General features: G+C 40.6%; 1 protein-coding gene across 1 annotated transcript in view; it reads left to right on the top strand.

Annotated features, from left to right (window-relative positions):
- The window catches only part of LOC141106651 (uncharacterized), a 198,150-nt gene that overhangs the window by 101,952 nt on the left and 81,882 nt on the right, over positions 1 to 14,316 (top strand). The window contains exons 15-17 of the mRNA XM_073597594.1: positions 1,675 to 1,833; positions 6,094 to 6,345; positions 12,092 to 12,149. Of these exons, the coding sequence (XP_073453695.1) occupies positions 1,675 to 1,833; positions 6,094 to 6,345; positions 12,092 to 12,149 (469 nt within the window). The remainder of the gene's footprint in view (positions 1 to 1,674; positions 1,834 to 6,093; positions 6,346 to 12,091; positions 12,150 to 14,316) is intronic.

Genomic DNA, 14,316 nt, shown 5'->3' with positions numbered 1-14,316 from the left:
ATATAAAAAAATAAAAATTAAAAAATTAAAAAAGTATTTTAAAGCTGAACTCCAGGCAGGGTATAAAGGACACAAACTTCTCAACTCTGCAATCATTTATGCATAATTAAATTGTGTCTATTAAGTGCAAGCTGTGATTTTGACCTGGTATCAGTCCATCACAGTTCCTGTACAGCAGAGCTCAGATTCAGGGGAGGAGAAGCACCACAAGAAGCTTAGTGGAGGGGAAAGCAAAGTGACAGAGAAAAGCTCTGTGATGCTTCTTTTTTCACTGTCCAGTCACAGTCTGGGGAGGTGGATCCAGGACAACTGGGGCTCAAAGGAAGTGGGCTGAATGATGCTGGCCATCAGACTAAACATCTATTGCCAGAAAAAAATATATAGTTTATGGGGACAAATCTCTGGATTGAAGGTGAATATTGCAACAAAGGTGATTTTGCTACTTTGTTAGAACTTTCAGTTTCAATCAGCTATATACATTCCAGGTGGATCGGCATACTGTAGAGAAGGACACTTGCCCTCTATTTCAAACTAGTCTCTCTGCAGATTTCTGACATCCCCCTGCCCCCGCAGAGTCAAAACTAAAGCTCACCAATCAGTGGTAAGAGAGAAAAGTGAGCTTCACTGATTGGAGAGATTTTGCTCTGAGTCAGCCGGGGGTGGGGGGGGGGATAGGCACTTAGGCTGTGGCTGGTTTGCTTAAAAAAGCAAACTGTAATGCCGCGTACACACGGTCGGACTTTTCGTCTACAAAAGTCCAACGGACGCCGACGGACTAAAGCTGGCTGGTAATCCGATTGTGTGTGGGCTTCTCCGGACTTTCAGCAGACTTTTTCAGCCTCAAATCCGACGGACTTTAGATTTGAAACATGCTTCAAATCTTTACGTCGTAACTACGACGGACCCCCAAATCCGCTCGTCTGTGTGCTAGTCCGACGGACAAAAACCCATGCTAGGGCAGCTATTGGCTACTGGCTATGAACTTCCTTATTTTAGTCCGGTGTACGTCATCACGTACGAATCCGTCGGACTTTTGTGTGGTCGTGTGTAGGCAAGTCCGTTCGTTAGAAAGTCTGCTGCAAGTCCGCCGAAAGTCCGCCGGAAGTCTGTCGGACAGGCTGTCGGACTTTTGTAGACGAAAAGTCCGACCGTGTGTACGCGGCATAAGGGTAGGTTCACATCTATGCGTGTCAAACATCACGCACTTTACTGACACACAGAAACATGCTGCCAGGAATATTTAAGCCCAAACTTAAAAATATTCCTGCAAAACTCAAAATATTCCTTCAAGCAATAATTAAGCCATTGTTAATGGCACCCCTACGAATTCTGAAATGCGTGCACCAAACCGTATGGTGCAGCTGCACCACTTGGTCAAGTGAGGCATGTTTTTGGAAAAGATTCAGGGACTTCTTTTCTGCAGTTCTCATGTGTCAGGAAGCCCATTGAAGGTCAATGGGCTTCGCTACACGTGACGGTCAGGAATGCGTGAAAAACACGCAAACGCCCCTGCACTTGAACGTATGTGTAGGTGTAAACCAAGTCTTAGACTTTGCATATCTAGAATGTATTTAGCAAATATAAACTAAAAATTTCAATAGGGCTTTAAGTTTAATTGCTGTTTTTGTTTAACGAAAGCCAACGTCTAATTGTGTATACTTCTTGTATTTTTAGGCAACATTAACAGATGAGAAAGGCAACCCATTGGCTTCTAGAACAATTAAAGTGCGGATTGATGGAGCAGATGTCAAATGTCTAACAACTGATGCTAATGGAAGAGCCAAGACTGTGATAGACACATCATCCTACTACAAGGCCAACATCATCCTTTCTGTATGTACAGCATACAAATAAAGGGATAGGGATAAATACACACAGGCACTTTGTAGCCTCCCTGGTGGTATTCCCGAGTATGGCTCGGGGTTAAATTTCAGCACCATTAGCGGTAACCCGAGCCACACTCGGGATTGCATTGCAGGATTCTGGTGCGGTATACTTACCTTGTCCCCAGGATCCTGCGATGTCCCCCCTGCGGTGTCTGCGGCTCTGTCCTCCTCCGAAGCCTCTCCGTGCCAGGCTCCGTTCCCTGCGAGCGTCACAACGCATGGGGGCGGAGCCTGGCGTTAAATTAAAAAAAACAATCATAATACATACAGTACTGTAATCTTAGAGATTACAGTACTGTATGAAATCATTTCACATCCCTTTTGTCCTCAGTGCTTTGTCCAATGCCCTGCATGCAGTTTTATATGATATATACTGTTCTTTCTGCCTGGAAACTGAAGATTGTCCATAGCAACCAAAAAGTGTCTCTTTATGTCAAAAGTGGCTTTAGACCAGCTAGAAAACAGCGATAGTAAATTAGAACACTTGCAGAATTGAGAGATAGTGAATCGTGGGGAAATTTATTTTATTATTATTGTGTTATTATTATTTTTTTTTTAATTATTTATATTTATTTATTATATTATAATTTATGATTTTGTGTTTCAAACTTCATCATAGCCGAGATAGCTACTAGACTCTTGGTGGAAAGATTTAAGTGTATTATTGTTAAGAATTACAGGCCTACAATATAAAACGCCAAATTTCCATGCAAAATAATTGTAACGCTTTCAGCACCTAAAATCCAAAAATAATCATACCGCCAGGGAGGTTAAACATTTTTGGTTGTAAACATTAGTCTGAATGTATAATGCTAAGTATGACCAGCTTTTTTGGAAAAAAACCTCTATAAACTCTTTAGAGTGGAAAAAGTAAACAAAGGCCTTGCCTACTGGACACTTTCACCCACTTCTTGTCCAGGCCAATTTTCAGCTTTTAGCGCTGTCACACTTTGAATGACAATTGCGCGGTCATGCGACGCTGTGCCCATATGACATTTTTTTTTTTTCACACTAATAGAGCTTTCTTTTGGTGGTATTTAATCACCACTGGGTTTTTTACATTTTTTTTCTATATAAAGTAAAAAAATACCGAAAATTTTTGGGGGAAAAAAGCAAAGAAATGTTTTTGATAGTTTGTTACAGTTTTTGCAAACAGGTAATTTTTCTCCTTCACTGATGGGCAGTGATGAGGCTGCCCTGAGGGGCACTGATGAGGCTTCACTAAGGAGCACTGATGAGGCAGCACTGGTGGGCACTGATGAAACTGCACTGTTTGGCAGCACTGGGCACTGATAGGCGGCACTGAAAGGCACTGCTGGGCACTGATAGACAGCACTGATAGGTGCTGAGGAGGAGGTACTGATGGACATCGATTGGCAGCACTAATTGACAGCACCAGTGAGTGCTGATTGTCAGCACTGATGGGCACTGTTGGGGCTGCACTGATAATCAGAACACTGATAATAAGTGCCCTAATTATCAGTGCAGATTTCCCATTCACACAAACCAGTTATCAGCTCTCCTCTCCTTCTGTTGTCAGCATGAGGAAAGGAATACCGGCTTGTGTTTACATCGTGATCAGCTACGATTGGCCCTTTATCCTGATCTGTGACCTAAGGACACAGCGATCACAGATGGCGGGCAGACCACGGGAGGAAGTCATCTGATGACCTCCCAGAACTGGACAGCAAGTGGTTAAAGCGGTTGTAAACCTTCCTTTATACCCACTGAAGTGATTGGCCTCAGGTGTTACACAGAGATCCTCCTACATTAGTTGTACTTGTTTATTTTTTGTATCTATTTATCAGTCCTCTATTCTCTACAGTCTCCTAATGTACTCATTTTACACAGCATGGAGGAATAAAAGTGCAGACAGAATCACAGTAGGTGCTTTGAATCATGTCTAGTGTGCACTATAGAAGGATATGCTTTATTCATTTTTCAATTCAAAGGTTTACAACCATTTTAATGCTGGCTGTAGCTTGTGCAAGCATTTAGAAAGTCTCAATAGGCATTTAGCAAGCGAGTTCTGCCAACGTTCACTACACTTTCAGTAGAGGTTTGCAAAAGGCTTGTTGAGTGTGACGTTCTTCAGGCTTGCTTTTGTAAACTGCTTTTGTAAACTGAGACTTAAAGCTAACCTCAATCTCACATTCTCCCTCATCACACAACAGCCTCCACTACTCATAAGCAATTTCCATCTCTCACCTGACACGCAATCAGGCAATCTCACACCTGACAACTACACTATCCAAATTATATCTAGGCAATCAGATCTAGCAGGGTTTGATGTGGAACTGCCTTTCTCAGACTCGCTCCAAGATCTCCGCTCTGGCCCACTTGCCCCTAGGAACACTCAGAACTAGGCTCCCTTGCCAGAGATCTCAGTGGTCTCTATGAATGATAGTTACCAAATGAAGAGCCCCCTTCCCCTTTTGTTGTTCACCTTGTTGTCCTAGACCTAGATCTCTCTCTTACAGAGGCAAGATCACAATTGCCTCTGGACATCTATGTTCGACCAATTGGTACATTTCTGTTTTGATGTTCTGATCTGATCTTGGTGCTTTTATCTACATTATTTACACACTACGTATACTCTAAAATTCTCTTTCAATACAAAAAAGCTTACCTTCAGGCTTCTTTTAACTGTATTTAATTTGACTCTTCTCCATATTTAAAAGAGCGCTGGGGTTCCGCTTTTCTCATCTAGGCAAGAATGGTGTAACCCCAGAAACCCACAGCCTCCGGGGGGAAAAAATGTTACATATTCCACGAGGCTTGTGGCACTAAATGCTATACTGTGCTCTGTGCCATGATGTAACCCACACACTGTGCTTGTGCGGTGGCACATCATCAGGGGACTGATGATGTAGGAAAAGAAGACGGCGGTGTGGGACCCAGCCTACAGTGGTGGAGTGATGGATTACAGCCCATAATGCTGGATTCCATGGGTGGGTGAGTATGTTTTTTAAAGTAGACAAGGTAAGATGGGAAAGGGATTGGTTTGCAGAGCTGCATCGGATTTTGCACTCTCCAGTTTTATTAAGCCGACCCCATTGTGTACAATTATTGATACAATTGGGATGTGGCACACCTCCTATAGTTTTCTTTATCAGAAACCCTTTCCATTGTGTAACATTGATGTACTATAGTATGAACACAGAACTTTTACTGATCAATATAATGTAGAAGCAAGTTTCTAAGGTGACCCATGCTATCTGATCTAAAAGGTACCCGATGCTGTTATGAGCTCTTTATTGCTCCCTCTCTCCTGTTACATCTTTCTAGTCATCTCTAGATGGCAGCTGTGAAAACTCTGAAAGGCTAATGTCCATGAAATCCGCATACAATTCCATCATCCCTGCTCTCCAGATTGGTTGGAATTAAGATGAATTTTTCTGTCCCCAATTTCTGACACTATGGTCTACCACCAAGTTGACTGCCTCCTCTGTTCATGGGGTTGCCTGACTTTTTATGTCTACCTTTGTGGCAAAGACTTACCCACCTTGCGTTTTAGATAAAACACTCCTTTTGGCCTCCCATTGATTAACTCAAGGATTTTCTTCCACCACTTTGAGGCCAACTGGTCCTGCTTCAATGGAATCTGTGCAATTTCTCTTCCATCAAATGGATCAAAGTGAAGTTTCTGTTTTAAATCAGCTAAATACATTCCAGGTGCATCAAAACAAAAGAGTTTTTTTTGTTTGTTTTTTAAGCCACAGCCTGAGTAGAAAAGCTTGTCTCCTGCCAGCAGCTACAGAGTAGGACCTTTGCTCACTGTGGGGAAACAGATCTCTCTTCAAAGGTCCGATACGTCCTGTACTGGGTCAGAGCTTTAGCTCTCCAGTCATCAGAGAGCATGAGCCTTACTCATGTGTAGGGATACAGGTCTGACTCAGTATGAAGCATGCTTGACCTCTCCAATGAGACTGCTGCTTCCCCACAAAGAGCAAAGGTCCTTCCCTACAGTAATCTGGTTGGAGACATACTTTTTAATTAGGTTGTGGCTGATTTAAATAGACAACAAGCTCTAAGACATTGAACATCTTTTGTGTTGATACACCTGGAATGTATTCAGGTAATTTAAACTGAAAGCTTTGTTGGGCTTTAATTTACATTAAACAGGAGGAAATGTTTTCTTTTTTTTAATGTTACTATGTTACAGTTTTCTTCTAAATAATTTGATGTCTTTCTTTTACTTCCACAGGCCGTTTATGAAGATGATGACCTCTGCTATGGCCAGGATGAATATAGCAATTACTACATCAATTCTGCTAGAAGTTACCCCTATGATGAGATGAAGCTCTATCGTTCTTATTCAAAGTCACAGGGCCATATACGTATAAGACCTCTACAGGGTCAGTTGTCCTGCTATAAGAATTACAGCATGCAAGTGCACTACTCATTCACAGAAGGAGGAGTTGGGAAAGGTGCAACTACCACCAGCATCAAATACATTGTGAGTTTTACGCGAAAAAGAAGTCACTTGAAAACAATCATGTATATCAGCTTAATGTAGATAATCTTACCAATAGGTGAATTTTCTTAATTACTTCCATACCAAGCCTATTCTGACACTCCTCTCCTACATGTAAAAATCATAATTTTTTTACTAGAAAATTACTCAGAACCCCCAAACATTATATATATATATATATATATATATATATATTTTTTTTTTTTTTTATCAGAGACTCTAGGAAATAAAATGGCGATCGTTGTAACTTTTTACGCCACACAATATTTGCGCAGGAATTTTTCAATTGTATTTTTTTTTCAAAATAAAAACAATTTCATGAATTTAAATAAAAACAGTAAAGTTAACCCAATTTTTTTGTATAAAGTGAAAGATGATGTTACTCTGAGTAAATAGATATCTAGCATGTCATGCTCAAAAATTGCGCACACTCGTGGAATGGCGCCAAACTTTGGTACTTAAAAATCTCCAAAGGCAACGCTTTAAATTTTTTTTACAGGTTACCAGTTTAAAGTTACACAAGAGGTTTTGGGCTAGAATTATTGCTCCTGCTCTAACGCATGCGGCGATACCTCACATGTGTGATTTGAATGCCCTTTACATATGTGGGAGCACTTCTGTGCATGAGCACGCGGGGACGGGGGGAGTTTTTATTGTTTATTTTATCTTTTTTTAATTATTTTTACACTTTCTCTTTAATTTTTTTTTAATTGTTTATTTTACCTTTATTTTATTATTTTTTACACTTTCTCTTTAATTTTTTTTTGTTTTATTATCACTTGTATTCCTATTACAAGGAATGTAAACATCCCTTGTAATTATTATTATTATTATTATTATACATGATTTATATAGCGCCAACAGTTTACGCAGCGCTTTACAATGTAGAGGGGGGACAGCACAATTACAGTACAGTTCAATACAGAAGGGACAGGAGGGCCCGGCTCGTAGAGCTTACAATCTAAAGGGAGGGGGTGGTGGTACAAAAATTAATAGATGCAGGCAATGATTTGATGGGGGTGGCATGGGAGCAGTTGTTAGGTGGGTGTGGCATAGGCTTCCCTGAATAACTGAGTTTTCAGGGATCTCCTAAAGGTGGACAGGTTAGGGGCTGATCGTATATACCAGGGCAGGGAAATCTAGAGGATGGGAGAGGCTCTGGGGAAGTCCTGAAGGCGAGCATGAGCTAGAGAGCAGGAGGTCCTGGGTGGAGCAGAGGGAACAATTTGGGCGATATCTGCAGATGAGGTTGGTGATGTAGCTGGAGGCGATGTTGTGGATAGCCTTGTATGTTGTGGTCAGCATTTTTAATTTTATATGGTGGGGTAGGGGAAGCCAGTGAAGTAATTAGCAGAGAGGGGCAGAATTCCTCGTAATAGGAATAGTGTGCAACAGGTCCTCTTCATCTCTCCTCCAGGCTGGAAAGGCTGAAATCAAAAAAAAAAAAGTGAACTGTCTTCGCCTGGGCTTTCTGGGCTTCCAAGACTCATAGAGATGACTGGGGACCATCTGGTCAACAGAAATCTCTATGATCAACTTCTGGCGTCGACCGATTCGTTCTCTGGCTCGCTGATCATACGGGCGAGCCCGGAGAAGCACTGGAGGGCAGTGGGAGGGGGGGATGTCCCCTCCCGCCGCCTGTAAGAACGATCAAGCGGCTGAACTGCCACTATGATTGTTTTACGGTGCACTAAATTGCTGGCTGAAAAAGATGATGTCTGAATTATGCCTGTAGCTGCACCCATCATTTAGATATCCCCACTCAAAGTCGAAGACATCATATAACTTCCTAGGGCTGGAAGTGGCCGTCTGTAAAGGTTCTCCAGTGTCCAGGTCCTGGTATATCTAGTAGTAGTAGTCACATTCATCTAGACTTGTTCTGTAATATTGATTATGTTTCATTACTCGTCTAAGCCAATTTCTCCCATTCTAATGAGTGTCTGAGTCATACCCCAAAATTTATATCCACATAGATAGGAGAAACCCAGTCAGATCATGGCTGGTAGGATGGGGCGGCAGGGTGCTGTACATTGTATCTTAAAACCATTACAGCACCCTGACTCAGCACTCCTGTCAAAAGTCACCAGCATTGTGTGCTGGCTCTTGGAGGAGTTATGCAAATATAATAAATGCATTGATAAATAGATAGAAACATAGAAGTGCGGTGGCAGAAAAAAGACCAAGTGGTCCACCGAGTCTGCCCCTCACTTTTTTTTTGTTTCTTTTGTCTGAATATAAACCTCTGCTTGTTCCAAGCATGTTTGAATCCACTTATTTTGACTTAATCACTATCTCTGCTGGAAGTTCAACCATCAACAATAAAATTCTTTCTGTTTCAATCGTTTTTATTAAAGATTTTCCCAAATAAAGTAAATTCCAGTATAAATTTCGAACAATACGCAATTTCCACAATTTAAATTGCATATAAAATAAGATCAAAAAATGATGCTGTATAACTGCGCTAATACAGAGCGAAAGACATTACGACATTTCTCGTATTGGACTATTACCTCTAAGATAGCTGTCCTCAGCACATAGCTAAGATATAGAACTGCAAACTACATAAATCAATTTTTAATGAATCACAATCTAATTGGTAGTTTGTAGAGAGGCAATAAAGCATAAATGTCCCAGCATGTCTTTCTATTGTATGATAGCAATATGACTTGATGGGGTTCAGACTACGCTCTACACCTCAGGAGGTGCAAATCCTCTCAAGCAGTTGAAGAGGGACGATCCAACCCCCCCCCCCCCAGTCCTGGAATCACGCAGTCCAAATCCCTCAAGCATAAAAACAAGAAGGTAAGAATAGTAGGAAAAAGGAGAACTAGAGAAAAGGAAGGGGAGAGGGGAAGAGATCCTAATCGGGTATGGTTCTGGGGATCATTAGTCATGTATCTAATCCATGGGCCCCATATCCTTTCGAATGCCTTCAATTTATCCTGTAGAGTTGCTGTTAACCATTCATTCAGCATAGGCCAGGAAAGTTTGTGTTTAAGCTGGTCAAATGGTAGCCGACTTCCAATTTTTAGCTATAGTAATTTTGACAGAGACGAATATGAAAATAAGAAGTCATCTCTGATTTTTCAAGGCCTTCTCCACCTTACATCCCAGCAACGCATGTTTCGGTGATTTGGTCAGATTAATTAGTAAGTAATAAGTAAGTAATAAGTAAGAAAAAAAATAAAATGATAGACTATTATCCAAAACCTCTTTACTTTAGGACATTGCCACCAAATATGATAGGCCATCCCTTCTTGACCACATCCTCTGAAACACTTAGACAAGGCTCCTGGGACATAAGTAGCCAATCTAGCCAGAACCATATACCATCTCAGTAGTACTTTATAGTTTGCTTCAATAATAGAAGATGATTCTAGCCCTAGATTCAATAACTCTAGCCCTAGACCTCCTCTGTAACTCAAAACTGGTAACCTGTAGAAATTTTTAAACATCGCCTATGGAGATTTTTAAGGGTAAAAGTTTATCACCATTCCACGAGCGGGCACAATTTTAAAGTGTGACATGCTGGGTATCAATTTACTCAGCGTTACATTATCCCTCACAACATTAAAAAAATGGGCTAACTTTACTGTTGTCTTATTTTTTAATTCAAAAAATGTATTTTTCCAAAATAAGTGCGCTTGTAAGACCGCTGCGCAAATATGGTGTGACAAAAAGTATTGCAACAACGACCATTATATTTTCTAGGGTGTTAGCAATATATATATATATATATATATATATATATATATATATATATATATATATATATATATATATATATATATATATAAAATGTTTGGGGGTTCTAAGTAATTTTCTAGCAAAAAAATGAATTTAACTTGTAAACAAGTGTAAAAAAGAGGCTGAAGTGGTTATCATACCTGTGACATAAATATTCCATAGGCTACATTGTTACAAGGTCACAATTGTGAGATAAAACATGCAAGTAACGTTTTATTTGAGTGTATTGAAAATGTTCAAAGTGCGGCATTTGGTGTTTTTCTATTAAGGTTTGTTTGGACAGCATTCCCTTATGATCGCATAGGTCTGCGATATGCATGAGGCCCTTATTGGACCACCATTCAAATGCAAAGGGGGTTGAGGCCTGGGGGGAAATCCTTGTTTCGCAACAAGTGAGCTAATGGACTATGGGGCGACTTGAATTTGTAAGGCTTAGACAAGCTGTCTCATATAATACAATCATTTCTAACGTTAGTTTTGACCTTTCCTCCTGCAAGTATGAGGTCATGTCCCCGTGTTCTTGAACTTGGCTTCATATTGAAAATATTGCCCAACTGAACCTCATTGACACCCTTCATGTTTATAAACGTTTCAGTCATGTCCATTCTTTCCTCAAGACTATATACTACTGTATGTTCCTGCAGTCGCTCCTGATGTGTTTTATTCCCCAGACCTTTCACCATTTGCGTTGTTCATCTCTGGACTTGCTCTATTTTATCAGTCTCTTTTTGTAAATGAGGTGTCCAGAACTGTATATGAGGAATAAATGAAAATCTATATAGAGGTAGAGGAATAAGGATCTCCTTTACCCACTGGTGATCCCTCTAGTATTAACTAATTATCTATATAGAGAAATCAGGACCTCATTCCTTCTGCTTGAGATCCTCTAGTGATATAAACATCTATATAGAGGAATCAGGACCTCCTTCCTCCTGCCAGTGATCCCTCTAGTGACCCCTCTAGTGATTTAAAGATCTATATAGAGGAACCAGGACCTCCTTCCTCCCGTTAGTGATCCCTCTAGTGATATAAAGATCTATATAAAGCAATCAAGACCTCCTTCCTCCCGCTGGTGATCCCCATAGTAATAGATCTATATAGAGGAATCAGGACCTCCTTTCTCCCATTGGTGATCCAAAGATCTATACTGAATGAATCCCATTTACAACCACACTATGATGTCTATACATTAGCCAACTGTATATCCACTGAACCACCTATGGGTTATGTGTAGTATAGTAGTAGTTTAGACTAGAAAAACTTTTTTTGGCACGGTTTAGATTCAGTATATGAGGAAAGGGTAAGTGTCCATTATGCCAGTTTTTTTGAGTATGAACACCCTAAATAAGTATGTGGCCACATCAAAAAGTTAAGCAAGAGAAACAATGGTGGAAAGGGATTTGTGTAAGTGTAAGTGTCCATTAGTGTCCATTAGTTTATTGGGGGAGATTTACCTTTATGTCCTGTCCTGGATTTACAACAGAAAGTGAAAAGAAATGTCTATAAAGTGCAGGGAATTCTCCTCTTAGACAGTTATCGCTAGATCAGGTGTCCCCATTGGAAGATTTCTCCTCACATTTTGCACTTGCAACCACTGTAAAATTTTGTATTTCCCATTACTTTCTGTCTTGGAGACAATGGTCATGAAATCTGAGAAAAATTCTGGACAGCCGCACTTCAAAAAATAGCCTTTATTCGTCAAAAGGAATCAAAAGATACATGCCACAGCAGAACGGACAGAAGAGCTGATGCATTTCACACTATCAAACAGTGCTTAATCATAGCTCTGACAATGGTCACCAGAATGAACAGGATTGATGAATCTCTCCAGCAGGGAGACAGAGAGGAATAAAAACCAGACTGAAGTTCTAACTCTTTCTTACTCTATAAACTCTAAAAAAAAAAAGTTTGGCTGTGTACTGTATAAACTTTCAAAATGTTTTGATTTTTTTACTCAAATTTACTTTTAATTTTTTTTCAGTTTATGGCAAGAAACAACATTGCAGCACATGGCGAAGTCACAGTTGACCTATCAGGAAGTAAGTACTTAATTTCTGGATATGTGGGTGGATAAGGGTTGTGTGTGGCTATAGTTCAGAGGGATCAGATGACACCAGTTTTCTAAAATTTTTAGTTTAAAAAAAATGGTAGTGGAAAATGATAATTACAATAGATGTTTGAACAGGTTTCAAAGTCAAGGCACTTAGAGTAGAAGATCAGCCAAAAACAAACTTTAAATCTACTTGCAGCAACATTCTAGGCCTAATTTATCTAGCCCTGTAAAGCAAAAATTTATATACATACCTTTTCTGCAGCCGATCCGGTCCTACGCTGAGCTATCAGCGAGTCAGCGATGGCTTCTTTGTGTAGGCATGTGCAGAAGAGGCAGCCAACAATGGAGGCCCCATAGTAAGTCTATGGGTGACGACACTTCCGTGGCATTTCCCAGCTGTTACCGACTGTCTCCTGCACACAGCATCCAACCGGATTGGCTTCAGAAAAGGTTTGTATAGCAATTTCTGCTTTACAGGGTTTGATAAATTAGCATTAGAATGTGGCTGCCTGTAGATTTAGAGTTAGCTAGTTTTTGGCTGAACTTCTACTTTAATGGCACAGGCATGAAATATCTTCAGCATTACAGAATATGAATATTATGCAGGGCTTACATGGACTTGCGTCCTTAAAGAAGAGCTTCAGCCAGGGTTTTGAAAACTAACAGTCAGTAGTTACAACTACTGTGGCTGATGACTAGGGATTAGGCGAACACCCCCCCGGTTCGGTTCGCACCAGAACCTGCGAACGGACCGAAAATTTGCACGAACGTTAGAACCCCATTGGCGTCTATGGGACTCGAACGCTCAAAATCAAAAGTGCTCATTATAAAGGCTAATTTGCATGGTATTGTCCTAAAAAGGGTTTGGGGACCCGGGTCCTGCCCCAGGGGACATGTATCAATGCAAAAAAAACTTTTAAAAACTGACGTTTTTTCAGGAGCAGTGATTTTAATGATGCTTAAAGTAAAAAAAAAAAAAATTAAATATTCCTTTAAATATCGCACCTGGGGGGTGTCTATAGTATGCCTGTAAAGTAGCGCGTGTTTCCCATGCTTAGAACAGTCCCTGCACAAAATGTCATTTTTAAAGGAAAAAAAGTCATTTAAAACTGCTTGCGGCTTTAATGTAATGTTGGGTCCTGGCAATATGGATGAAAATCAGTGAGACAAACGGCATGGGTATCCCCAAGTTCATTACCAGGCCCTTTGGGTCTTGTATGGTTATTAAGGGGAACCCCGCACCCAAATTAAAAAAGGAAAGGTGTGGGGCCCCCAGGCCCTATATACTCTGAACAGCAGTATACAGGCGGTGCAAACAAGACAGGGACTGTAGGTTTGTTGTTAAGTAGAATCTGTTTGTAATTTTGAACTGGTACATTTTTAACGTGTTTAGCTCCAGCCAAAAAATCTATTTTTAAGCTTTTAGGAAAACCTAGGGAAGGGTTATCACCCCTGTGACATTTGTTTGCTGTCTGTGCTCGTCTTCAGAAGATTTCACCTCACTTTTTGTCCCAATGACAAATGTTTTTTAAAAATTTGGGGTTTTTAGTGAAACAAGGATTGGTGATAAAGCATCAGTGGAAAGGAGAAAAGTTTTCCCATATTAACTCTTACAGGAGAGAATTTCCCTTCCTAGGAGTAGATTTCTTCTCACTTCCTGTTGTCTCCTTCCGTTTGCAAGTAGGAGTCGTTTGTAAGTTGGTTGTTTGAAAGTAGGGGCCTGCCCTATATACTCAGCAGAAAATTTGGGCCTTAGGTGTTGTTGTGGCCACAACACTGTAAGCCCTCACAGGGCCCTGCTGTGAAATATTAGATCAAGAATTGTAATTACATGCCCCTGTTGAACAGGGGCAGAAAAATTGGGCCTTTGGTGGTGGTGGTGGTGCTGGGGCCACAACACTGTAAGTCCTCATAGATACTCTTGGTGGGCGCAGAAACGGGCCCTGCTGTGAAATATTAGATCAAGAATTCTAATTACATGTCCCTGTTGAACAGGGGCTCAAAAATTGGGCCTTAGGCACTGGTGCTGGTGCCACAACACTGGAACCCCTCACAGATACTCTAGTTGGAGCGCAGGAACTAGCCCTGCTGCAAAGAATTGCATCTGGAGCATGTACCCAACACTGTGGTCAAACAGTTCGAGAGACTACTCA

The sequence above is a fragment of the Aquarana catesbeiana genome, linkage group LG08 (genome assembly GCF_042186555.1).
Source record: "Aquarana catesbeiana isolate 2022-GZ linkage group LG08, ASM4218655v1, whole genome shotgun sequence".
NCBI classification, from domain to species: Eukaryota; Metazoa; Chordata; class Amphibia; order Anura; family Ranidae; genus Aquarana; species Aquarana catesbeiana.
This window is presented reverse-complemented; position numbering and strand designations above follow the sequence as displayed.